This window comes from Spermophilus citellus (assembly GCF_964194105.1).
Source record: "Spermophilus citellus genome assembly, chromosome: 4".
Lineage (NCBI taxonomy): Eukaryota > Metazoa > Chordata > Mammalia > Rodentia > Sciuridae > Spermophilus > Spermophilus citellus.
The window spans coordinates 25,989,336-26,016,819 of NC_138185.1; the positions used below are offsets into that span (position 1 = coordinate 25,989,336).

At 42.7% G+C, this 27,484-nt stretch overlaps 1 protein-coding gene and 1 long non-coding RNA gene across 9 annotated transcripts in view; one reads left to right on the plus strand and one right to left on the minus strand.

The window, feature by feature from the left end:
* Positions 1 to 27,484, plus strand: part of LOC308646268 — a 51,389-nt gene that overhangs the window by 752 nt on the left and 23,153 nt on the right. The window contains exons 2-5 of one of the 3 annotated variants that reach the window (XR_014021344.1): positions 91 to 170; positions 270 to 629; positions 2,353 to 2,519; positions 10,001 to 11,403. This is a non-coding gene — a long non-coding RNA (uncharacterized lncRNA). Of the gene's footprint in view, positions 1 to 90; positions 171 to 269; positions 630 to 2,352; positions 2,520 to 10,000; positions 11,404 to 27,484 lie in introns of those variants that run through there. The other 2 variants (XR_014021345.1, XR_014021343.1) reach the window with 2 other exon arrangements.
* TPX2 (TPX2 microtubule nucleation factor) overlaps positions 12,422 to 27,484 on the minus strand; it is a 51,026-nt gene continuing 35,963 nt past the window's right edge. For 5 of the 6 annotated variants that reach the window (XM_081288955.1, XM_081288957.1, XM_081288952.1 and 2 more), the window contains 6 exons: positions 21,016 to 21,111; positions 19,726 to 19,902; positions 19,034 to 19,180; positions 16,797 to 16,908; positions 15,959 to 16,146; positions 12,422 to 14,229 (listed from right to left, as the gene is read on the minus strand). In XM_081288955.1, coding sequence (XP_081145081.1) covers positions 14,119 to 14,229; positions 15,959 to 16,146; positions 16,797 to 16,908; positions 19,034 to 19,180; positions 19,726 to 19,902; positions 21,016 to 21,111 — 831 coding nt within the window. In that variant the 3' untranslated portion in view covers positions 12,422 to 14,118. The remainder of the gene's footprint in view (positions 14,230 to 15,958; positions 16,147 to 16,796; positions 16,909 to 19,033; positions 19,181 to 19,725; positions 19,903 to 21,015; positions 21,112 to 27,484) is intronic. The other variant, XM_081288956.1, reaches the window with a different exon arrangement.

Genomic DNA, 27,484 nt, shown 5'->3' on the forward strand with positions numbered 1-27,484 from the left:
AGAAGGCCTGGCTCCTAGGCGGCGAGGAAATCCATGCCTGCGCAGGGGGTGGAGGAAGCCGTTCCTGAACCTCCGTGTTTTGTTTCCGAGGTGGCACCAAGAGCAAGGTGCAGAGTGGCAGCAGGAGTGAGCCATGGCGTGTGCAGAACGGCCAGGGGATGATACATAAGGTTTCCTTTATTTATTTTTTGGTACTTGGGATTGAACCCGGAGTGGGGGGATTTACCACTGAGCCACATCCCCAGGACTTTTATTTTTTTTATTTGCAGACAGAGTCTAAGTTGCTTAGAGCCTTGCTAAGTTCTGAGGCTGGCTTTGAACTTGCCGTCCTCCTGCCTCCGCCTCCTGAACCTCTGGGATTACAGGTGTGCACCACCGCGCCAGCTTGTCAAAGGTTCTTGACGTAAAACTAGCAAAAACCAGAACTGGAGCCCCCTCCGCAGTGTCGACTCAGTGTGACCCTCCATTCCAGGCCTGGCCTCTGCTCCCACCCTTCTCTGTTCAGTTGACAGCCTGCCTCTTCCAGGAAGCCAAGTCACTAATGCCCACATAGCACCTGTCACAGGCCAGGCCACAGTGCTCTTGTGTAGATGAGCTGACGCGAGCGATCTTCATAACAACCCCATGAGGTAGGTGCTCTTACAGATGGGGAAATGGAGGCACATCTGTCTTTACACATCATCTTGATAATAACTGGCAGTATTTGTTCCATTTTTCGGATGAGAACAAGGAGAGTTAAAGGAATGAGTTGCTCACCTAAAAAAAAAAAAATCACTCAAAGAAGGGATGGCAGGGAGGTAGCTCCGTGGTAAAGCACTCCCCTAGCACATGTGCAAGGTCCTGGGTTCAATGCCAGCTCTGCACACACACACACACACACACACACACACACAGAGTTGAGGCAGGAATGTCTTATTTCAAACCCTAAAGTCCTCTTTCCTCCCTAAACTTCCCCAGAATGTGCCTCCACCCCTCTCCCTGCTGGTCACCCTGTGGAACTCATAGCTTTCTGAGGGTGGAAATGCTTCCTGTCGGTGACTATGAGGGGACCTCCTAGCCTTCTGTTTGTTTGTTTCCACAGCAAGTTCTAGTCTAGCTCAAAATGTTGGATATGTCCCTGCAACCAACCCCTGTCAGTGCCCCAGGCTGATCCAGCGTGGGCTGACAATCTGGGCAGGGATGCTCATGTGTGTCCCCAGCACAGAGTGTGCCTGCCAATCACTGTTTGATAACTGTTAAATAACTGAGTGACCATCGAGAAGTGGCCTTGGGTGGGATTACTGGGATTTCTGTGCCGGCCACTGCTGACATCCCCTTGTTATTATTGTGGTTATCAATACCAGTCATGTACTGAGTGAGGACCACTAAGGGCCAGGCTGGACTGACTGCCAGATCCTCCTGAGGGACACTAGGGGCCAAGTGTCAAGAGCATTATCTCTCTCTCTCTCTCTCTCTCTCTCTCTCTCTCTCTTTTTTTCTCTCTCTCTTTCTCTCTCTCTATCAGTACTAGGGATTGAACCCAGTAGTACTCTACCACTGAGCTACATTCCTGGTCCTTTTTATTTACTTTTAATTTTTTGGTGCCAGGTAGCGAACCCAGGGATGCTTAACCACTGAGCCACATCCCCAGCCCTTTTTATTTTTTTATTTTGAGACAGGGTCTCAGACACTGCTGAGGCTGGCTTTGAACTCTCGAGCCTCCTGCCTCAGTTTTCCAAGCTGCTGGGATTAAGGCATGCGCCACTATGTCTGGCCTTTTTTAATTTTCATTTTGAGGTGGGATCCCATTAAGTCACCCAGGCTGGCCTCAATCAAACTTGTGATCCTCCTGCCTCAACCCCGATAGGAGCTTGGGTTGCAGGCAGGCGCCACCGCAGCCAGCTAGGAGCATTTTGAAGATGCTGAGACTGATGGATGCTAGAGAGGATAAATAGTTTGTCTCCAGAGTCACAGAGCTTAGTGAGTGACTTCAAATCACCCAGATTCAAATCCAGAGCTGCCTCTAAACAAGACCAAAAATCCAGGCTTAGATAACATAAGTGACTTTTTAAAAATTATTATTGTTTCTGTTTTAGTTCCCAAGTGAAACTTAATTGAACTTTTATTAATAGGGGCCAGATACTGGGGTAACAAGTGTCCTTTTAATCCTTACAAAACTGCTGAGTAGAGGTGAGTGGTGCTGTCCATGACGCTCTGTGACCTATAACTGTGATCTTAGACAAGGGCTTTTGAGGGTGTCCAGGTCTCTAGATGAGCATCTGCCCCAGGGGAAGGTTATAAAGCATTCTGAGCAGTGCAGGGGAGCATAGTATGTGCTTTATCAACATGAGCCATTTAATTCCCATTTCATAGATGCAGCAGGAAAACTGAGTCACAGTGCAAAGCCACAGTCAGGATTGAAACCATCTAACTAACCCAAGACTTGGCTCTGAACTGCTGTGCCCCATGGCCTCCTGCTCACCAGGCAGCTGGGAGTGTTTAGCCAGCACGTGTGTGGAGTGCTGGGCACGGTGCCACAGGTACTAGGGGCTTGATAATGCTGTAGACGCCTCAGGTAGAGGGCTCAGCTGTGCCTGCCCGCTTCGCCCCAGTGCCTGCTGCTGGGATGGGAGGCCAGCCTGGCTCCCGATCCCCTGGATTGCCTGCTCCAGCCAGCTGCTCCATGGGAGTCCCCAAGCAGCTTCTCAGCACTCCCTTGGAGGCACAGGGGTGGGGCACCGGGAAACCTCCTCCACTCAGCTAGGGGCTGCCAGAGCCCCTGCCCACCCTTAGAAGGGGCTTCCCCGCCCTACACCAGCTGTGCAGACACTCTCTGCCTCTACAGGGGCAGGACAGGAAGTGGGGCAATGCCAGGACCAATTAAACCAGCCAGGGGAATTAAGGTCAGCAGGATGCAATTATGCCTGTTAGATTTAACAAGGCCAGAGGGAAGGTTTCTCCAGCCAGAGTTCGCGGCTCCTTAGGCCTCTTGCCCTGGGTAGCTCTGCCTTCCAAGAGCCCAGGCTCCCAGGCCCTTCCACCTCTGAGAATTAATCCGCAGCGGAGGGGTTAACTCCACCCGGGCACTGTTTCCTTGGCTCCTAGGAGGAAATTGGTCCAGCCAAGAGGCTTTAAAAGGACCTGCTCAGAGGAGACATTCCCCCCCTGACCCTTTCCCTGCTCCCCTGTGATGGAAAATCCAAGGAGTTGAGCAACGACCTCTCTGACTCCAAAGAGAGCAGCCAACTCCCCTGCAACTTCCAGCCTGGTCCTGACCTGAGAGCCACTCGTGGGTGTCGTTGGCAAGTTCTGTTCTCTGGCCCTCTCCCACCTTGGGCCCCTGAGTGCAAAGTCCTGGCAGTACCTCTAGGGTCTCTGGAAAAGCCCTAGATGAGGCTGTCGTCCCCTGGAGCAGCCCTGTCCTTGCTGCTAAGGCTGGTGGGCAGAGATCTGTGGACACCCTCTGTGGCAAACTGGACACAGAATTCTTTGGAAGTCCAATGGACACACTGTCCTGTTCTAAAATTGTAGGATTTTATTTACTGAATACTCTGGCCAGGACTAAACCAGCCACCTTGGAGACACAGAAATGAAGTTGGGGGAGGGCTACAGGATCACCATCTATTGCATTTTAGGTTAAAAAAAAAAAAAAAGATTGTGAAGTCCTTCATGGAATAGGAACTTCTCATTATTCAAAATATTTATAGAGATGTCTGGAGAGATGTAGGTACATATTAAGAAGTGTGGCAATGGAGAGGATTCCTATTCTTTATTTGCCTGGATTTTCCAACTTATAAAAAATGATCCTTTATAACTATGATCAGATTAATAAATCAAAACATCAACAGGCAGAAAGATAAGAAGTTATGAAATGCCAGGGCATATCGAAAGCGGTCTTTGGAACTGAGGGTCTGGAATGACTTCCCAGAGGAAGGTGAGGCCCAGGCCCCCAGAGAACTCAAATTCTCCCCCGAGGGCCACGTGCCTGAGCCCCACAGATCTTCTTTAAATGAAGACTGCTTGGAACGGGGCCCAGTATTATCTTTATGGCCAGCATTTCAGGTGGTTTTCATGCAGGCCCAAATTTGAGAACTGCCAGGCCAGTGGCTGGAAAACCTCATGAGAGTCTTTGAAGAGGATCAGTTTTGAGGCAGTCTAGATAAGTCACAAGGGCGCAGCCTGTGGAGAGCTCCGAGGACACATATCCTAGTCAGGGCTGCCCTCCTCAGCCCAGGTGATACTGGAAACACCTGAGAGCATTGGCAGCTCCTGTAATCTGAGCCCCTCCTGATCAGACCAATTAAGTCAGAGCATCTAGAGGTTGGTACAGATTTTTTAAAAGTTCCCCAGAGGATTCTGATATGTCTTCAGGGTTGAGAGCCACTGCTGAGTCTTTCCCAAGAGGGAAACCATGTTTTGGGTTTCCCTTGAATACCCCCCTTGAGTCAGGATAAAGCGATGCCTATGGCAGGTGTTGCTTCTGACTGGTGTGGGCTATGTGCACCCCGGATAGCTGACACTCTGCGAGCCCAGATGTCAACTCTGAACAGACAGGCCAGGTGTCATTCAGCTCTGTACCTCACAAAACTACGTGGTGCTACCGTAATTGGTAGTTAAAACTGCTGATGTTATTGTGTATTTATTGTGCCAGTCACAGGTATGAGCTCCTTTAATCTTATGAGGCAGGTACCATAACCATTTCCATTTCCAAGGGGAAATCGAGGAGAAACTTACCCAAGGTTTCAGAATTTCAACACAAACTGTCTGGCGCCAGAGCCCTCATGCTTAATTTCCACTCTAATACACAAAATATTGCCCACAGAAAAATAAATTCAAGGGGCTGGGTTGTGGCTCAGTGGTAAAGCGCTTGCTTAGAATGTGTGAGGCACTGGGTTCAGGTCTCAGCACAACATATAAATAAAGGTCCAACAACAACTAATAAAATATTTTAAAAAGAAAAAGAAATTCAAGAGTGAAGAATATTTAGACTATTGTCATCAACTTGGCTGCTCCAGGGCATGACATTCAGTAGGTGCTTTGTAAATGTCGAAGAATTAATGTTCCTACTTTGGTAGAGCCTGGGACAAGGGAAAGCCAAGCCCAGCCCCTCCTTCACTCCCCCTGCTCCCCCACCCCAGCCCAACTTTGGTGGCATAAACAGCAAAGCTAAAAATAGCTCCCTAATGACGTCAGAGGAACAAGGTCATTTGAAAATTACCCAGAGCCACTGGACACCTCCCTATAGGATCAAGTAGCAGGAGGGTACCCCAGGCTGGTGCAGCTGTTCCAAGAACAGGAAACGTCCCAGGAGCAGACTTGGAAGCCCTGCTGAGCGAAGGCAGGGCAGTGGAGGGACACTCACATGCCCAAGAGTGGAAGCGAGACCAAGTGGGCAGCCCCAACACAGAAGTGAGAGCCATTTGACTTTATCTGCACTAAAGTCATTTCCATCCCAGGATCCCAGGAAATGGCTCCAGAAGCAGGGAAGGCCTGTTCTGTCTTGTGGCACAGGACACTTCCCGGCCTGCCGTTCAGCTATTTATAAAACTCTGGGCCTGTTTGCTAAACTAGGTTACCATAGAACTAGGGGCTGCATGGCCAGCTGAGCAGTTGCTGGGAGGAAAGGGCCCTCCTGGGATGGTGAGGGGCATCCAAATAAAGGGCAAGGAGGGGGCTGGGGAAGCTCCTTCGCCTGCAGTCTGCTTGGCACCCTGACCACCTCAGCTACCATTCAGGCCTGCCGAGGCTGTGGCTTAATTGACTGGCAGCTGCCACATCCCTGACAGGAACCTAAGCATCCGGCAGAGCAGAGGAGACGCCTGCTGTGCTGATGGCAGGTGACAGTGAGGAGAGGACCTGCAGCCTCGGGAGGCTTAGCTGGAGGCTCCCCCAGCAAGGTCAAGAGTTCAGAGAAGGCTCCAGCTCCCAGAGAGGCAGGCCCTACCCTCCTGGTGCTCCTGAGGATGCCCATTCCCTCCAGGGTACAAGCTGGTGTGGGAAAAGGGCTCTTGGTGCAGACAGACCTGGTCCAAATTCTGACCCTGTTACTTCTATCAGCGTGACTTTGGGAACTCTGAGCCTCAGTTTCCTCATATGACTTATTGGAAAGATATATGGAAAAATATCCTTCCTTCCACCTTCCTCCTGGGCAGTCTTGGCTGAGGAGACAAATACCTTCTCAGTGTACCCAGCAACAGGATAAGACTGCACAAAGTTGATTTCCAGGGGGCCATCGTGGGGAGCAACATGCTCTCACTCTAGGTAGGCTCCTGACTGGTCCTGACACCGTGGGCCACAGGAGAGTGGCTGCTGGCTCCTCAGCCCACGGGAACCTGAGTCAGGATTTGCAGCTCCCTCTCCTGGCATGATGGTCCCCACACTTGGCCATGCACAGTCATCCCCTGGAAGGTGTATTAAAACACACTGCTGAGCCCCACCTGAAGTGTCTGATTCAATAGGTCCAGATTAGGGGAGGGAATCTGATGCTCATGCTGTTGGTCCGCGGACCACTGAGGACCACTGTCCCAGAGAAAAGTCCCACTGCCCAAGAAGCTGAGCTTCCATTTAGCTCAGTTCCAAGGCCTCTGGACAGTAGACAGCAGCAGTGCTCAGGGAACACTCAGGGCCAGTCAGTACAGCTGACATCCCAAGGCAAGAGATGCACACAAAGTGATGCCCCTGCCAACTCCTGCCCCACTCTGCCCGGCCGGCCGTGCCCCGTGCTGCTTTGTGCATTTGTGTTCTGTCGCTGCAGGACACACCACCGCCTGAGAGAAAAGGGCCAGTGTGCAAATTAGAAAAGGGAGGCTGTCCTAAGCTCAGTGAGGCTACAGCGTAGACATCGACCAGCAACCAACAGCAATGAGATTTCTACAGGTTCAACTCAAAGCCATCCCTGTTTTTCTTGCTTACTCGAACCCTCCTACAAAGTATCCCTGTTCCTTTCAGCTGGCTGTGAACTAGCAGCTGCTGACCCTGTCCTGTCAGGTTGTTAGCTATGGGTAAACAGCAGGGGCTTCTGGCAACGCTTGGTGACACATACCCACTGATAATTAATACTGAATATGTGACTCAAGCATAGTCACACTGTTACACAGCCAACAGAGATGGTAACAGTTACTATTGCCACCCACAGTCAGTTGGGGTCATTTTATAGCTGGGGAAAACTCCACCAAGCTGGAGGGTCCTTTCCAGAAACATTGGAGCCTGGCACAGTAACCCCAGCAATTCAGGAGACTTAGACAGGACGGTCACAAGTTCACAGTCAGCCCGGGAAGCTTAGCAAGACCATTTCAAAATAAAAAATAAAAAAGGACTGGGGGTATAGCTCAGTATAGTAAAGCACCCCTGGATTCAATGACCAGTAAGCCCCACCCCCCCAAAAGAAAAAAACACCATTCTAATCATTTTAACTTCTAACATGAGAAGATTTAAGCCCAGAGAATGCAACTGTCACACCCAAGGCCATAAAGCCAGAAGCAGCTCTCCCAATTCCCAGTCTAGGGTTTATTCCACTAAATCAATCTGTGTTCCTCCTGAACTCTGTGCCAGTTATTCAAAAGCAATCCAGATCTCCTTGACCACGGACACTGTAGAAACTGAAAGGCAGCAGAGAGAAATAGAAAACGAGCTAGGAAAGGTTATCAATTTTACTGTGACATCCTTCCAACAATAGAAAGACCACTTCAAAAAAAAAAAAAAAATCAATCTTGGAAAAAACTGCATCTTGGATGGAGAGGGGTATTTCTTTCTGCTAGTCTGTAAGAATTCATTGAACATTCTGTGCAGTCTTCAACCAGTTCCAAGGTCAAGAGAAACATAAGAAAATGTGTGTGTCAGAGGACATTATTCAGGGATTAGTCCCCTGGAGTGATCTGGGCTAGATTTCCGCTTCCAGAACAACCCTTGGAAAGTCCTCAACAAGATAGCACACTGGTTTCCAACATATTTGGTTGAAGTTCACATGGGAAAGAAGGGGCAGAACTTGCTAGAGGTGCCCTCTTGCAGGGATCAAGCAGCTGGCTATAGATGAAATGTAAATATGAAAGTAGGGCTGGTGGGATTTAAACAAATTGCCTAGAAAAAAAATGGAAGATGAAAAGAGCTTTATTAATTGTTCTGATTCAATCTTGCTTGACAGATGTGGAAACTGAGGCCCAGGAAAGGGGGATAACTTGTTCAAGTTTACCCAGCCTGTCAGCGACATGTGAGATTGTACACTCCCACCCTCACTTTTCTGTTTTTTTGGCAACACTGGGGATTGAACCCAAGGATGCTCTACCACTGAGCTACATCCCCAGCGGTTTTTTTGTTTGTTTGTTTGTTTGTTTCATTTTAAGACATAGTCTTCCCAAGTGACTAAGGCTGGCCCCAAACTTGTGATCCTCCTGCTTCAGCCTAAGACTGACTGGGATTATAGGCCTGCATTACCATACCAGCCCCACCCTTGCTCTTCCCAAGACACATACAAGCCCAGCTAGAGTAAGTGAGACAACATCCTTTCTCCTTTCAAATCTGACCTGGAGGGCCAGGGATATGGCTCAGTTGTAGAGTTTGCCTAGCAAGGATGAGGCCCTGAATTCGGTCCCCAGCACCCCCCAAAAAAAAAAAATTGGATGTGAAGGTTCAGAGATAACAAATCCACTCGCTGAGCCTATTTGAAAATGTAGACTTGGAAGACTTTAAAATAACAGAACTACAATTTTCTCCAGAAAGGTTTTGCTAAGTGCCAATGTATTTTTTCACTGGGCACAGGTGCCAGTAATGCTGACATCACATCAGCCAGAAGGAACTCTCCATTTTGCAAGAGCATATGCCAGAATAATGTCATTGACTATACTTTAGGGAGGGGTTTGTATTTCCTTTTGAGTATATATTTTAATTACAAAGCTGAACTGGTAATGGTTAGAACACAGCCATTTAAAGTTTAGATACAGACATGACACATCAGGGGGATGCAAATACAGACAACTCTGACCTATAAATAGGACCCAGAACAATCCTTTGCAAAACAAACATCTTCACAGGGGAGAAGTAAACTCAGAACAGAACAGTAGGCTGCTATTAAAATTGGCATTTACAAAGTATGCAATAATACAGGAAAAATGTGGTACTGAGTGAAAGAAAGCAGTACACAAATACGTGTGTGTGTGTGTGTGTGTGTGTGTACAGAAGAGACACACAATGCATACAAACACAAGTTTTACATCAAACACCAGGCCATCTGTGTAATGCATGCGTGCCTGTGACAGAAGAACAGACTCCTCATCTCACCTTGGCACCAGGGAAGTTTAAACAATGGGCCCCGAACTACATTTCTAGAAGTTAATGACCACTATTAAGTATTCTGACCCACTGAAATCTATTTCTCCCACTCTTTGCTCCTGAAAGAAGGCCGGAGATAACAATCATCACAAAAACAAGTTGGGCAGCAGCACATGGCCAAGACACATTTACACACCTGCCTATAATGTCACAGGTCAGCAGCCCCATAACTACATAGGCCTCTGTAGATCAGAGAGGCCAGATTTTATTAAAATTTATTAAAAACATTTTAAGGGAGAAGGGCAATTGATGTCTTCAGAACAGGCTGTCTGCAAAATCATTCTTTCTAGCATTTCCTTAAGCAGATTAACCTGACTCTTCAACTACGTTTCTCTGTGAGAAAAGTCGGCATTTATGAAGCCTTTCAGGAAGCTGATGCCTTCAGCACAAAAGAGCCATGGTTTGGCCTAAGCCCAGCCCTTTATTCTCTTACAAGAGAATGATAAAAACAAGCAGACATTTCCAATGTCGACAGCCTTCTCCACAGAGCTAGAAAAGAGTAGGCAGGCAAGAAGGCAAAGGAAATGAGGGGAGACGGGCTGGCCGCAGGCTCCTTTGTAGCAACTGTGCTGGCTTTAACTGGATAACAAATTGTCCTAGAATTCTTGGCATCAGAGCAAACATGTCGGCTCCCTGGTTACGCCTTCGTCACTGCTGAAAAGTACCACACACTTTAACCTTCCTGCTCTTTCCATAGGCCTGGGTTTGTCCCATCGCCAGGAAACTTTATATGTTGTCTAAACTGAGCATCCCAGCAGGCTGCAAGGCAGACGGCAACTCAAGATTCAGAATGCTGACCAATTCCTACCTGGATCCACACCATGCTGAAACTCAGCCTGCCTGTGCAGAAATCAGAGCCTGGCCACATGACTAACAGCTTTTTTAACTGCCACTCTCAGCAATGAGGAAGTTCCCCAGCAGACAAGATACTCTGAGATGGCTTTCTTCAAGGGAACTGAAAAGAAAATGACATCAGGATCTAACAGGATCCCAGGTTCAACCAGATACTCAAAATAAGCAAATGCCCACAGCTCAACTAAGCCAAGAGGGGTTGCTGACCTACCCTTGAGTCATTAGGGCTGCAAGTCACTAGCCCAGCACATCATGCAGAGGTCTGCCTCCATGTCACTAGGTTCACATAAGAGGCTTCACACTTCAGTAAGGAGGCAGGTACAAGCTTGAGGTAACACCTGAACTACATCATTCAGATACATCACAAGTTGAAAAAAGGTAAAGAATAGAGGTATAACACTATTTGCATATAGTAATAAAAGCAGGGGAGGTAGGAACACGTATATGTAGAAACTGCAAGAGAACACAAGGACATGACAACTATCTCTGGGAATGGCAATTCAACAACTGGGAGAAAAGACTTTGGCTTCTTCTTCTTATCTATAGATGGACAGTATGCCTTTATTTTGTTTATTTTTATGTGGTGGTAAGGATAGAATCCAATGCCTCACACATCCAGGCAAGTGTTCTGCCACTGAGCTACAGCCTCAGCCCCTGCTTTATATCTTCTAAATTTTCAATCATGTGAATGTACAAAACCTTTCTAAGAACCAAATTTTAAAACATTTTAATGCAGAAGGCTATAATTCTCCCCACCCCAACCCTCCTGGAGACTAACTCCAGGAGTATTCAATCACTGAGCTCCATCCCCAGCCGTTTTCTTCGAGACAGGGTCTTGCTAACTTGCCCAGGCTGAACTCAAACTTGTAATCATTCTGCCTCAGCTTCCAGAGTTGCTGGAGTTATGGATGTACACATACCTAGCTATAATCTTATTTTTCTCAAGGCAGGGGAAATTCTCTATAAATGTGTGTGCATGTAAACATTCTTGAATACAGAACTGTGAACAAGGAGTTACTTCCAGAGGATGGGAGTAGGTGAAGAAAGGAGACTTGCAGGTTTTATTTTATGTCTACTGGTGTGTTTCCAAGAGGCAGTACTACTTTTGTAATATTTATTTTAAAAAAAGAAAACCAAGCTGGTTGTGGTGGTGTACTCCTGTAATCCCAGCGGCTCAGGAGGCTGAGGCAGGAGGATTGCAAGCCTCAGCAAAAGCGAGGTGCTAATCTACTCAGTGATACCCTGTCTCTAAATAAAATACAGAATAGGGTTGGGGATGTGGCTCAGTGGTCGAGTGCCCCTGAGTTCAATGTTCAATCCCTGGTACCAAAAAAGAGAAAACATTTTATGAAAAGCAACCTTGCTTCCAATGAGACTCCCTTAGTTCCCACATCACTCAGTTACTGAAGCACATGCCATCTGTGTTACAAGTACCTGTCCAGGTCTCCTTTCTGTTAAAACATTGGAGCAACTGTAGTCTGTCCACCCCTCTGGCTCTACATAGTTACCACTCTGATGTGACTGTGCAGAGGAGGCAATATAGAATGAAGCAAATGGGGTGGAAGGATCCCTTAAGTTAATCATTCTCAATAACACTTTTCCCAAAACTCTCAACTTGAGGGCTGGATTTATTGTTATACCTGAAACAATCAAAATCAAAAAATGATTTTATATGAATAAAATATCAGATGGAAATACATGAATGACAGTGAATGGTTACAGGAGAACTGCAGTTACAAGTAGAGAAAAAAAGTCAGGATAGGATGGACCCAGAAAAGGGATCAAGAGATGGTTTCTCAAGTGAAGAAACGACAGAGGTGCCAGGAAAAAAGAAAGCTCTGAGAATCCCCCGCCTCCACCCCCAAATATAAGGACTAAGGTAGAACTAGATTTCTCACAGTTCAAGGGATGGAGGAGCTGCCTTTGGGCTGATACCTGCATGCTCTCTATAACACCCTTCTCATCTCCACATCCAGTCTGTTAGCAACATTCAGCAGTTACAACCTCAAAATGCATCCAAGATCCAACCATTTCTGAAGAGCTTTCTACTGTAATATGTAACTCATTAGAATAAAAAAAAAAATAAAAGAATCCAACCATTTCTTACCATTTCCACCGCAATCACCAGCTCTCACTCTCTCAGTTACAACCTCCCATGCTCCCCTCGCCACCCCAGTTCATTCTCACATAGCAGAATGGGAACACCTCTCACCAGACAGAAGGGCCCCGTTATTCCCTTACTCTCTCCCTCCCATTTAAAAGGTAAGCTGCATGTAGGCAAGGTCTTTGTTTTTGCTCATTGCTGTATTCAATGCCATGGTATATAGAACCCAATATTTGTTAAATGGACTAAGCAGTCATGCAACTGTATACTGCATACTTCTAGGAAATGAATCCAGGAATTGCATTTTGTACCAGTTTGTGGATATTCAGGAGGATGAGAAACCTGCAAATCACACTGTGAAAAACACTATCTTGTTCAGTCACCCACTGCTGAATCTACAATGGCCTGCACAATAGGTTTACAAAAGTTCACTGAGAGAATAAAATGATGAATATAAAATAGGGCTAATATCACAAAGTGCTGAGAACTGGTCTACACAGAACACTAATGTTTCTATACCTAATGGTGTGGAAGACAACTGACAGAGTAGATGCTCAAAAATAAATGAAATCTAAAAGAAAATGTATTATTTAACACAGACCCAAGCCAACTCTGTGAAAGCCACAAAAAACACGGAAATGGAGAGATAGGGCAGGGGATGTGGTTCAGCGGTAGAGGAGGGCCTAACACGTGTGAGGCCCTGGGTTCTATCCCCAGCAGCGCACACACACAGAGAGTTCGAGGAACTGACACCTCTATTATAATAGTTTGTGAACAATAATAACTCAGATGTAATATAATTGCTCTCTTAGATTTTATACAAGAAACATTTTGGAGACACTAAGAAAGAAGGACCCTCCTTATCTGAGAAGGCCAGATGGTTAACAAAAAATTTCTAAAAGATTTTACTTGAACTAAGTCTTAAAAGGAGGAATTTACAAGAGGAGAAGCAGCTCATTTAGGGAAAAAGGCTCAGATTATGCAAAGGCATAACACACATGACTGGGTGATTACTGTGAGGGAGGTAGCAAAATGTGGAGGATATTCTGACATTAAGACAGAAAAGTTACAAAGCATTTTCCTTTAAGCACAGAGCCTATGTTCTTAAAAGTTCCTGGACCCACCTCTCCAATTACCCATTCCTCAGTAAGATTTGACCTCTAAAGGGACCTGACAGACTTAACACTAAATAACAAAATCAGGAAGGGTAGAACAAAACATAATATGCTAGGCTAGGTCTTAAAATGCATGCGGCACCATTCCCTGTTATAATCAGCACTGATGAGAGAGACTGTGCCTATAGCAGCTCTGCTAGAAGCTTGCAAATGGTGCCATGTGGTTCCCTATGAATCCATGTGTTGTTCTACCTGCTCACTGGTGCAGGACTCCTGAACTATAAATTCATTTTCATGCAGAGATGAAAAAAAATCTGGTATAAATTATTCCTCATTTAAACCATGACTTAAACCCTATCTGAGGATTTAACTACTTTATTTTCTGATTAAAACACACACATACACACACACACACACACATATATTTATATAAAAAAGGAAGGGGATAAAGAGAAATAGAAATTGCACTGTGCTGACACAGACACCTAAAATCCTAGTCAGAGTTAAGTCCAATATTAAAGGTCAACTGATGGTTTAAAGGAAATAACTACAAGGAGTATGATGGAGACACAGATGAACCATGTCTCAATGTTAGCCTCAAAAATGAATGAGAACAATTCTCAACAAAACTGGAGTCCACCATTGTCAGGTATGCTCTTCTAGGCATGGGTAGGTAGGTCCATGCCTGGTGTGATATAAGGAGCAGCTCCTGTTCCAAGCAGCATCTGCAGCTCACAGCAGAGTTCAGCAGTGGAATCGAGTGGAGAACTTAGGAGATACAGGCACTGTCAGAGGCTGGTCACTTGACTTTACCTCCACAGCCTGGTACTTGCGTATTGGATTTGCCTTGTGAACCTGCAGAGAAGAGAAAATAAGTTACCACTGAGAGAGATGTCAGAGAACTATGCTCACAGTTGTTTTTATTTTTCCTTTTAGAGAAAATGTTTGTACAGTCCTATAGATCCCAGTCATGAATTTAAAGGCACAGGGGGCAACACAGTAAAATGGAAAAGTATATGAGCTTTGGAGCTTCTACAGGTCTTTCTTGGGTTCCCTTGCTTTCACTAACAATGTCAAATATATCTCCAGTATGATCTACAGGGCGTTATGGGGCTATACTCAACTGCAACAGAAAAAAAGAGTCACAAATTAGAAATTTGCTATAATTTTAGGCTTTCTTACTCATATTCACCAAAATGGACCAAAACAAAACATAAAAAGTAAAGAAAATAACAATAATCAGAAAGGGCCACTGTAAAGGACATGGTCCCATCCATTCTTTTGGATATTCTACAATCAAGCCTGATTCAAGCCAGATTAGCAGAGGGAGAACTGGCGCTAACTGTGTCTTCAGCCTATTTTGAGAACTGCCGTAAGAAACAGTTCTGTAGTGGGGACAAACACAAGATGCAGGTACCAAGTATTGAAGAAAATCAAAGAAGTTGAGGGTGATTTTATGAGTGCATTGGGACTGAGAACTTGTTTTCTCATTCAATCAGCAAATAGTAATTTGGATGTCCCATGAGGCTATGGTCTCTTGAAGTTGTTCTTAGAGCCTTCCCGTGGGCATAGTCACCTATGGGTATCTATTTCAACATTTAGACTTGCACTTGGTTTGTTTTGGGGATACTGAATGGGGACTGTACCCAGGGCCTCACTCATGCCACAGTAAAGACTCTGCGACTAAACTACACCACCAACGCTTTTTAAAAAAATCTTTGAGACAGTCTTATTGAGTTGCCCAGGCTGGCCTTGAATTTGCAATCCTCTGCCTCAGCCTCCAGAGTAGCTGGGATTACAGAAATGTACCACTGGGTCTGGCTGACAATGGGATCCTTAAGGTGAATTATGATTTTTTGGTGGGGAAGATAATGAATATCTAAATCATTATGCTGTGCGATTACCTACACCATGAGGATTACCTAGACCAACAAACACTGTAACTCCAAAAAGTCTGAGCCAAATATTAAGAGGAAAGAAAAATATATAGTTGCTACACAGTTTCCACATCCTTCCCTAAGTATTCTGGTCTAATTGTAAAATGTATTGTTTCTTGTTAAGCACAGAATAATAAAATAAATTAAAAAGTAAACAAAAAAGAATCCTAGGAAATACATCACTGTGTATGACTATATCATATGATGTCTTCTTCATGAAGCTCCCTGGAAGAAATTCTGTCTAACTACTATATGAAGGATAAATGTTTTTGCTTTTTTAAAATAAATATATTTTTTAATATATTCAATATATTCAAATATATTGAATATATATATTTTTATAAATATTTTAAATATATTTTAATATTTCAAAAAAATTGGTTTTATATTAGTTTCATAATTAACAGGTTGGTTCCTAAAAAGGGCCAAAATTGTGGCTCATATTTAGACTACAATGTATACATCTTTTGTCTCATTCACACCTCAACCTCCTCACCCCACCCTGAGTCTGGATGATTTCTCTTTTTTTTACTTGTCTTTGAGATAGCCTTGCAGGCCACTGTAGATCCTGTTTAGAACAAGGTGAGGTAAGGTAAAATAAACCAGAGACAACCTTGGGTGAGTCAGTACTCATGCTACCCAGTTACCAATTCTTTCCGTAGCCTGGCCAGCTCCTCCTTCCTCTGCTCTTCTTCCTGTTGCCTGGCCTCCTCCAGCTGCTGGATTTTCTGGGCTTCTACCTCAGCCATTCTCTTTTCCAGCTCCTGCCGCTCCTTGGCTCTCTTCTCAGTGGCCAGCTGAAAAGGTTCCTGAACTAGAGAACCAGAAAGGCCCTCTGAGTACAGAAACCAGAAAGAATATTGGTGCATAAGAAGTATTTGCATGAACCCAGCCCCCCAGGATTGAGCCAAGTAGCAGAGACTCTAAGGAAGCCCTGCTAAAAAGAAAGGCAGAGTAAACCACATAAAAGTCTTAGAATTTTAAGAGTTGTAAGAGCCCCTGGAAATCATCTAGTGTAAATGGAATAAAAACAAGACCCACAAGGGTGAAGTAAGCTCAAAACTATATAGTGATTTTAAGATGGTGGTAGAAGAATCCCAATTTTCTAACACACCACCTAGTGCTTAAGAAATCAAACATTCTGTACCTAAGGCTTGGCTTCACCTAGAACTCCAGAAGGACACCCTGGCCTCCCTTTCTCATTTACTTGCTACTCTTTGGTAGGGAGGGCCTGTAACTTACTAAAAGGCCAGCGGTTTCCACCAAGGCTCATGTTATATCAATCTGTCCCCAGCACATTCTGAAACTCAACAAGGTACTGGATTCAACAGAGGCAACAGACTGGGTCTAAGGGAAGAAAAACCACCATCCTCTAAAACCCAACACTCTGGGTGAACCAAGTATTGTCTGATACAACTGAGTCCCACTTCCCACAGGAAATCTTATAATTCTGCCCCAGACCCCCAAAAGTTCATAGAATACTACCAGCAACTGATTTTTTCTCTTTCTTGGGAACAAAGGGCTCCTGGGAGGTGATGGTATTTGGACGAGCCTTGAAGCAAGCTGCTTCTTTCTGTTGTTTCAGTTCTTCCTCCAGCTATTAGGAAGAAAGACTGTCAGACAGGCAACTTCCATGACCACCACGTTAATTCAAGATCTAGTGTTTCTGAACTGCTTTGGCATTCCAGATAGATGATGATGTGATCTAACCTCTAGTTACCTTCTCCCACCACCCAGAATCTAGAGTCCACTCAGAGAACTAAAAAATATCTTTAAGATATTTTAAGGCCTATTTTAACATCATAAAAACTCTAAAAAACTAGATATTATATGACTTCCGATGTGATTCATTAGATACCATGCAATAGCACTATAAAACATTCTCCTGGCCTGGGGATGTGACTCAGCAGTAAAGCACACGCCTGGTATATATGTGCAAAGCCCCGATTCAATCCCCAGCACCACATACACACACACACACACACACACACACACACACACACACACACACGAAAAAAAAAAAAGAAAACCCTAACCAGAATTAATCAAGCCTCTAGATCTATAGGAAACAGAAGAATACTTTAAATGAAATATTTGAGCAAAATCCAGATTGTGGAAAAATCTACACAATCTAGTTCACTCAACAAATAAAATACAAAGAGACAAGTTCACTGATTGAGACTTAAGAGATTTATCAAACAAGGGCTGGGGATGTGGCTCAAGCGGTAGCGTGCTCGCCTAGCATGCGCGGGGCACTGGGTTCGATCCTCAGCACCACATAAAAATAAAATAAAGATGTGTCCACCGAAAAACTAAAAAATAAATACTAAAAAAATTCTCTCTCTCTCTCTCTCTAAAAAAAAAAGGAGGGAGATTTATCAAACAAATACGTAATGTGGACCTTATTTTGATCTTGATTTGAACAAGTCAACTGTTTCAATTATGAAAAATTTACGGATATTTGAATATTGACTATTTGTCTCTATATAGGAATCACTGTTAATCTTTTTTTATATTATTGTGTTTGTTTTAAGTAAGTCTTTATTTTTTTGTGTGATGCTGGATATCAAATCCAGAGGTTTGCACATGTTAGGCAAATACTCTATACAAATAAACTTACACCCTTAACCCAGTCTTTATATTTTAAATACAAGCTCAAGTATTTTTGATGAATAGAGATTCCGTTGAAAGTAATGTCGTGTAGGTAACATATACAATGGAGGAGTAAGTGGTAGAAGTACAGGTGAAATAAGATTTTCCACGTTTTAATCATTACAGAAGGTGTTAGGTTCATGAAAGTTTATTATATCATTATCACTTTACTTTTGTTAAGTATTTGAGAAACTGAAAATGCCCCACAAGACATCCTATGTCTTGGTCCTTAAGAAAGGGAGAGTTACTACTATTGCCAAAGCAGCAGTCCTTAGGTTTTCTACAAAACAACGCCAAAAGGTGGCCTGCACTTGGTCACAGAGAAATCAGATCTCTTGGGCTTCAAGAGGAGTGATTCCTACAAATAATGACTAGCCAGCTTGCTCCTTTGGGGCAGAGTCCAGGATAAGTGATGGCATAAAAATACTGACGAACACAAAAATTTTTAAAAATGTTTTTCAACTGGGTAGAAATACATCCCAATTAAACAAGCCAATAACCAATCAATTGCTTTTAATTATTTTGTTATCTATAAAGAGCAAGTTTATCACACACCATGCTGAGAAAATAGCATATCATATTGAGAACTTTTTTTTGCATTCTGTTTCTTACCAAAGCAGTCAATAGAACAGAGTGAATACTTAATGAATGAGTCTAACAGATGGAGCTCTCAGACTCCTACTCAAAAGAAGCCTGAGTTCTCACATTCCCAAGATGATCACTTAAAGCAGGGGTCAGAAAACTTCAGCCTAAAGGCCAAATCCAGCTTGCAAATGGTTTTGATTCAGCCCTTGAGCTAAGAATGTTTTTTACATTTTTCAAAGGATTGAAAACACAGGCACACAGTATGTGGTAGAGGCTCTTCTAACCCATAAAACCTAAAATAATTATTATCTGGTCCTTTACAGAAAAGATGCTGAACCTTGATTTAGACAGAGTACACCGAAATAATCAAGTATGTTTTCCCAGATGATTTTCAGTATAGTTGGTCTGCCAGTCAAACCAACCAAACAGCCAACCAACCACCAATCAACCAACCAACATTTTGGCTGCTCTCCCCAAGCTCCCACCTGGTGCTTCCATATCTGTGCCTTAACAGCACCTCTTTTGTCAGTCTCCAAGCAGAAAGGCTCAATCTGGGTCACATTCTTCACCTTCTTTTCTGGCAGGCTAACGGTGTCAAAATGAGGCACAGGAAGTGCCTTAAACTTGGGCACCTAATGCAAAAGAAACATGAAATTTAAGATGAAGACTTCTTCGGTTAGAAGGCAAGAGCTCCTCCAAAATATGTGGAAGAACCTGAAAAGTTTGGATGGCCAGCCAGTTTTCAAAACAGCACATGGTCTTTTAGAGAAGAGTAATGAACCCAAAAGGAAATCTAGGTTTTCTTCCCAATATTGCCAATAACTGGCAGTATGCTCCCAATAACTAGGAGGAAGTCATTTAACCTCCTTCTGCCAAAAGGATTACTTAAGGGGCTGGGATTGTGGCTCAGTGGTAGAGCGCTCGCCTAGCATGGGCAGGACCTGGGTTTGATCCTCAGCACCACATAAAAATAAAGGCATTATGTTAAATAAAGGCATTTAATATAAATATTAAAAAAAAGGATTACTTAAAATCATTTGCCCTGTTTTATTTCATAAAATTCTTAAGAGGGATCAAAGGAAAGTAGTGATTTTACAGTTAAAAGTACTACATAAGAGGTTATATTTGAGGGCTCAAAGAAAAGCAGTATCCTACTTGCAGAAAAGGAAACACCTACCTCCCCTTTCTGCAGTTCTTTTATTTTCTTCTCCTTCTGCAACTGTCGTTCTTTGTCTCGAGAATCAAAGGAGAAAGGGCACATTTCCACAGTTCTTGCCTCTGGGATTTGGGGCTTAAAAGGCACCCCATAATGTGGCACAGGTTGAGCTCTTATTACTGCCTGTTCATCCTCTTCCTAAGAGAAACTGCAGTTTAGAAACAAGACTCCTCATTCTCTCCTACCTCCTCAGCATGCAGTCAGAAGATACTGTAGGGGTAAGCCATTAATGAAGGCAAGTCCCTCAACCTTAGATGTTTTAGCTTCCTATTTCTTTTCTTTCCTTTCTTTCTTATAAATCTGAAGTTTTTCACAGGAATGTTATAAAAATTAAATGAGGTCAGACAGTATAAATAAAATGAAGATAAGAAATACATTAACCAGGTATATACCTTAGACTCTTCTTTGACCCAGCCTCCAGACTCCAATAAAACATGTGACTGGAGTTAATGTGACTGAGTTGCCAAACCCAGAATAGGACCAGTAAGTTGTTTGGGTTCAAGCTGGTAACATAAGATAACTGTGTATTTTAGTTTCAAATGAACTACAAAAAGGCTTATGCTTGAGATCTGCTATAAAATTACCCTAACTCTGGATATTTATAGATAAATGGGAAATGTAATAAGATACTAGTATGATCAATGACAGTTTATATATTACAAATCCATGAAACATCACTAAACAGTCACCTTTGTGACCCCTGGGTTAACAGAGATAGGACGAGGTAGATGTAACTGCAAGGCCGATGTGACTATTTAGTATGAATTTAAAAGACCCTCACTGAATAATGACTATAACTCAGGCAAATAAAATGCAGAGGTTGGCAATTTTTGATCCACTTTACAAAGACTGACTGACTTCAAAACTATAGAAACAGACAAGCCTCCAATACCTAATTCTTCCCCACAGTTTCCATAAACTGTAACCTATTATCAGTGACAGAAGATTCATACCTTACCAACTACTTTACTCTTAGATGAGCCAAAAAGATGATCAAATGTTAATACCATATTTAAAGACAACTTCGGACAAAAGTAGTTGTGTTATATCTCTTTTAGGTTTAAGAAATGGTAAGGCTTAGGGGCTAGGGTTGTGGCTCAGCGGTAGAGCGCTTGCCTTGCATGTGTGAGGCACTGGGTTCAATCCTTAGTACCTCATAAATAAATAAAATAAAGGTCTATTAAAAAAAATGGTAAGGCTTAGATTGACTATGCAGAAGGAAAAAGAATCCCCCTACTTCCAGGGAATTACCTCTTCCTCTTTGGTGGGTATTCGAATTCTGTTTTTCAATGCAAAAGCTGGTGACTTGGGGACAGTGATTGGAAGTACCTTCTTTTCAGGAACACCCTGGAAGGAACACATAACTCAGTTAAACATCCTGCAACAACCTCCACTATGAAAGATTAAATCACTTTCTTAAAGAGAAGTTTATGTATCATGACAACAGATCTCTGCTCCTAGAACCTGTAGAAGTAAACACCGCCCCCAAAATCCACAGATGCTCAAATCCTTTATAAAAATGGTGTATATTTGCATAAAACTTATACTTTCCTGTACAGTTTTCCTCTAGTTACTTATAATACCTAATATAATGTAAATGCTACGGAAAGTTGTTTGTCTGAATTGTTTAGGGAATAATGACAAGAAAACAAAGTCTGTACATGTTTAGTACAAATGTAATTTCCCCCCCAATATTTTCCAATCATATTTGGTTGAATCTGCAGAGAAACAAGGAGAGATGACTACACCTACAAAACTTCACTGCACTTATTTGTTTACATGTTCATCCGCCTCAGCTAGACTATAAGTGCTTTCAAGGGTAGAGACTATTTTATTCCATCAACCCCTAGCATCTAACACAGACCTTGGCAAGGATAAGGCATTCAGTAAATGTTTGTTAAATGAATGCTCTAAGAATGAATGCATGAGAATTTGAATGTTGGACTCTATGAAGATACCTTGGGAGACTTCTCCTTAATCCCAACAATGCTGCACCTGCTCAAAACATGTTTGGAATGTCTTTCTTGGAGTGGTTTTGAAAGCCACTTTTTGGACCATGCCAGACAGTTGCTCAATCTTTTATCTTTCATTTAACAAAATTATTTCTGCCTCTATTATCTTGGGCTACTCAGAGGTTTTTATTTAAAAAAAAAAATCTTTCCTATAGTTCTAAACACCTTTAGATTAGAACAGATTTATAAACCCTCTAGGTGACCACTGTGAAGGAATGCTCACTCTGCTATAAAATTTCTTATGTTTTCTAAAGAGTGCTATCACTAGCATAGTGAAATCCAGTTCAGCAGTCTTGTAATGAGTGGCAAGAATCTAAGAAATAATTTACATACAACAAAACCTGCTGCTACAATAGCCAGCACAGGTGGACATGAGCACATCTTGACTGAATGCACCAAGGGCATGTGGAAGTAGAAAGAACAATGAGCCAGGCCCAGTTCTGCTTCCAGCCTATAAAACCAGGCACATCAGATAGCCTTCTAGGCCTGGAGAGGAGCAGGGCGAGGGGGTTCATAAAATAATTTAACTGAAATAAATATCCAAGGACTCCTTTAGTTCTAAAATAATCCCCCCTTTCCTGTTTCCTCCCTCTAATCCAACCAGTAGAGATCTACATTTTAAAAGAGGAGCAATGGAAATCTCTAATAGGTAGGCCATGACAGAGACATTATGAGTGAGATCAATCCTCACTAGTTGGCGGGGAGGACATGGCTAAGAAAATCATCTTTGTAGCAACTATCCACCCACACCCCTTCTCTACTACAATAAAAACCAACTGGAGACTTGATTTGAAATAAAAGGAAATTAGACTTCCAGAAAAAAATGAAGATTTCTTGTTATTTTAAGTTTAAATCATAAGCTCCTTGAGGACTAGGATATTGCCACTTTCATTCCTTTGCACTTACAAGAAGACCTGGTAGTAACTGAACATATGTTGATTACTATTACTCTACGTATTTGTTTACATGTTAGTCTACTCTACCAGTTTGCGCAAGCTTTAAGAACAAGAAGGTCATGTCTTTGAATTCCCAGTATCTATAGATACATAGGCCGGTCCATGTCAGCTTGTACTGTACACATCTGGTTATCCTATATTTGTAGGAGTTACTGATGGTCCTTGTTCTCAAGGGTTTCACACTTTAATGGAAAAAACACAATCAATAAGTAATAAATTAGCCAGGCTTGGTGACAGACATCTGTAATCCCAGCAACTTGGGTGGCTGAGGTAGGACGATCCCAAGTTCAAGGCCAGCCTCAGTAATTTAGCAAGGCCCTAAGCAATTTAGTGAGACCCTGTCTCAAAATAAAAAAGTAAAAAACAAAAAAAAACGACTGGAACGTGGCTCAGTGGTTATGCGCCCCTTGGTTAAATCTCCAATACCAAAAAAAAAAAAAGTCATAAAGTGAATATTTTCTAATTTTCACAAATGTTCTAAAGAAACCCAGCAGAATATGGGGCTAAAGGCTACTAGGGGAACACACTCCCTCAACGGGAAGTTTGAGGAAGGTATCTCTTAAGAGATGATGTGCGGTTAGAAGTGGGCAATGTGGGTGGACAGATGACACATTTAGGAAAAACAGCAAGGAAGGAGTTGGGGATGAACACTTGAAATGCAGGAAATGCCCCCCAATTGCCCTGGAATAAGTCTCAAGCCTGTCCCAGAGCAGTTAGGAAATTACTACAAAGCAACGTTATCCCAAGGAGTACACAAAGAAAGAAAAAAAAAAAACAAAACCCTGCTAGTCTCTCCCTTAAGTCATCCCTAAAATATCTCTGCTAAAATTATTCACTGGCCTCACTGATACCACATGTACCTCAGGAGCCCCAGCCCCCCATTAGATACAGGCACCAAGTTCCCATTTCACACCCTCATGCGCAAGGCTTTCATCACTCTGCCTCTGCCCCAAGAGCCCTTTCTTCATCTCTGCCTCAGGCCCACTGCTGCTCAAGCCCATCTCTCATCAGTCCTGTTGTCCTCTTGCCACCTTCAACAACAAGTGGAAAGCACAAGAAGCAGTGTTAAGGACACATGGAAATAGGACTTCAGCACTAGGAGCACATGGATGGGGCATGACAGCAGCAGGCAGACATGCTGAATCAGGCTCTGAGAGGCAGATTTCTTCAGTTCTGTTCTAAGTCCAAGACCAGAAGTTAAGAGAGTTAATCTCAATTCTGCCACCAGCTTTTTAAAATGTTTCTCTGGGTGCATTGCCCTTTGAAAGCCTCCCTTTCTGAAAAAATAAAGAGGATAGAAGAAAAATACATCTCCTTCTATGTTTTGATTCTCTAGAAACAAAGACTTGAAATGAAATTACTTAAATTTTAGAAGGGAGAGCAACAAGCAGCAAGTGTCAAACCTGAAACCTGTATGTGCCAAAGTAAACAATGATAACAGTAAGTATTATGGGATAGAATAATATAGCATTTAAGGAAGTGATAGGCTCAAATCCTGGTTCTGCTTACTAGACCCCTCTTACTGTTTTATCACTTTAAAAATAGAGATAAAAAGTCCACTTCTTAAAGCTATTATAAGAAATAAATAAGATAATCTACATTAAGCACTCGGGACAATATAAGCACTCAATAACATGACAGCTATTACTATTAACACCTGACTGCTTACTGCGAGTCAGGCACACAGCTTGTCACCTGCGCTGCCTCTACACTGCATACAACAAATCAAAACTCCAGGGCTGGGGCCCAGGAATCTGTTTCTGTAATAAAAGCCCCAGAGAGATTCTGAGAACCAGATGAATTTGGTGAACATTTTCCTTCAGCACACATTAATTCAGTGCCACCTTATTGACTTACCTACTGCTTCACAGATCTGTTTATTCAGAATTCTCAAAAGACATAACCTGGAACAGTGCTACTCTCAGACTGCAACTGCAATCAACATTTAATGAGCTTTAGTCATGCTTCCCCAATTACCACTCTGTCTTAGCTTCTCCAGAGCACAACAAACTTACAATAATTTCCTAATCAGAATTTTCAAAAATGGATTTCAGGTACAACTGGTGATACAGACTGTAGGTGGGATGCAAACATTTTTGTTAAATAATCACATATGTCCTAAGAATTTTCTGTTTGTTTTTTTTTTTTTTTTAAAGAGAGAGTGAGAGAGGAGAGAGAGAATTTTTAATATTTACTTTTTAGTTCTCAGCGGACACAACATCTTTGTTGGTATGTGGTGCTGAGGATCGAACCCGGGCCGCAAGCATGCCAGGCGAGCACGCTACCGCTTGAGCCACATCCCCAGCCCGAATTTTCTGTTTTAAAAGATATCATCAGGGGGCTGGGGATGTGGCTCAAGCGGTAGCGCACTTGCCTGGTGTGCGTGCGGCCCGGGTTTGATCCTCAGCACCACATACCAACAAAGATGTTGTGTCCGCCGATAAAATAAAAAAATAAATATTAAAATTCAAAAAAATAAAAAATAAAAGATATCATCAGGCTGGGGGTGTAGCTCAGTGGTACAGCACTTGCCTAGTATGTATGAGACTCTGGGTTTGATCGATACCATGGTGGGGGAGGGGGGTCTGAAAAACAAATAAAAGATATCTTCCATTTTAAGACAAGAGGACTCTGGGGCCATACTATCTATCCTAGTTCTGCCACTGGCTAGTTATTTTATCTCTGCTTCCTCACTGCAAAATGGACTAACGCAAGTACCTACAGTGTTCATCTCATAGGCTGATTGTGAGAAAATAAGTTATTATGTAAAAGTAAAGAGCTTAGAAGGTCAACTTGCTAGAGCTATTTTTACTTATGTATTTATTGTTCTTGATCATAAACTATTTATTTATATCATGTCTATCTTTAAGAACCTAAAAGCACTTTATATAGTTTTTAATTAATATTAAAATCTAATTAAGGTGACCAAAATGCCTCTCTCTCCAAATTCGGTTGTAGAAATAAGGCAAATATATAAATTGATGTTTAGAAGCCCCACTTTCCAACTCACTAGGTGGGACTGCTGAAATTTAGGCCAAATCCTAGTTGGTATTTTGGGTCCAGGACAGCAAGGGCTTAGGGAGCCCCAATGATTTGGGAAGTCGGGGGCGGGGAGTAGTGGGGCCTTTGATTTACAGGAAGAAGTGGCACACGTTTAAGTGCTAACTGGCTGCATAGTTCAGGCAAATCCTCCAAAATGGAAATGGGAGGGGCTACTTGGAAAGATGGCTCCCCCAGAACTTCTGTTTGTCTTATGCTTCTCTCAGGGAAAAACATGCAATCTTCTAGTATTGTCCACATACATTCTATCAGCAGGGCGAATACCCTGGTTCTGGATAAAGAGCCAATATTTTCAGCAACTATTCCAAAAAGGGTTAGGACCAACTACAAATCAATGTGAGGTGCAAAATGTAGTATTTCCCGAATTTCCTGTTTTTCCTGAGGAAAAAATTATATATTTTTCAAATGTAAAAACAAAGTAAAGAGCTTAGAATAAAATCCTGTTATATAGTAAGCTTTATATTAAGTGTTAACCATTATTATGTTATTCAAGGGGAAAGGGGTAGGTTTTCCATTTATGTATTTGCTTAAAAGTTTCCTTTAAATTTACTTTAAAATGTTGGGGGCAGTGGCACATGCCTGTAATCCCAGCAACTTGGGAGGTTGAGGCAGGAGGATGGCAAGCAACTCAGCAAGACTGTCTCAAAATAAAAAAATAAAGTAAAGGCGGGGGATGTAGCTCAGTGGTAAAGTACCCCGAGGTTCAACCTCCAGTACATAAATAAATAAACATACACAAACACATACATATATACAAACATTGAAGCTACAAAGTGAATTGATTTTTAAAATACATAAAGCCAGTGTTGATATGTAAGGAACCAGGGTAAAGTAAAAACTGAGAACATGGCATGAGAATTAAAGAACAAAGCACACAGGAGAGGAAAGGCCAGGAGTTTGGAGGAGAAAAAGATGCCCCCCTCCCCCTTACTGGGGATTAAACCCAGGGGCATTTACCACTGCAGCTTCATCCCCAGCCCCTATTTATTTATTTGTTTGTTTGTTTAGAAACAAGGTCTATTAAATTTCTGAGGCTGACCTTAAAATTTAAGTCTTCCTGCCTCAGAGTTGCTGGGATTACAGGTATACACCACCATGCCCAGCAAAAAAGATGCTATTAAAAGCAAGGTACCAGATGACTGTCATGAAAGATTTGAGGATACAGTTTCTCTTTTCTGGGTCTCAATTTTCTAGTGTATAAAACAAACATGTTGAGCCCTTCAGGCTTAAGGTCCTGAGGTGTGCAGTCAACCTACCTTTGTCCTGTCATATTCAGGACATTGTTTTCTAAGAAGTTAATGACAAAGAAGGCACAACTTTTAGTGACTAATCACTATATATAAGAGTTTGGCCTATGGTGTATGAGTTCATAACAAAAAAGCCGGGAAGGCACTATACATAGAAAAGAAGTCTCACATTTAAAAAGCTTTCAACTAAAAGAGGATATGGGGGATAGAACCATTTGTAAGCATAAACCTAATTCTTGTAAGCCCTGGAAAACATAATCTCAGTTTGTTTTTGACTTAGTGCTAAGAAAATAGAATAAACAAAACTAGGTACCCAATGAAAGGTATAATACTTGTAGTTTCACTGAAAATCATGGTGACTCTAAAGCAAGGAAGAGAGAACAGTAAGCTAGGAGTGATGGCATGTGCCCCTAGTTCCACCCACTCAGGAGGTTGAAGCAAGATC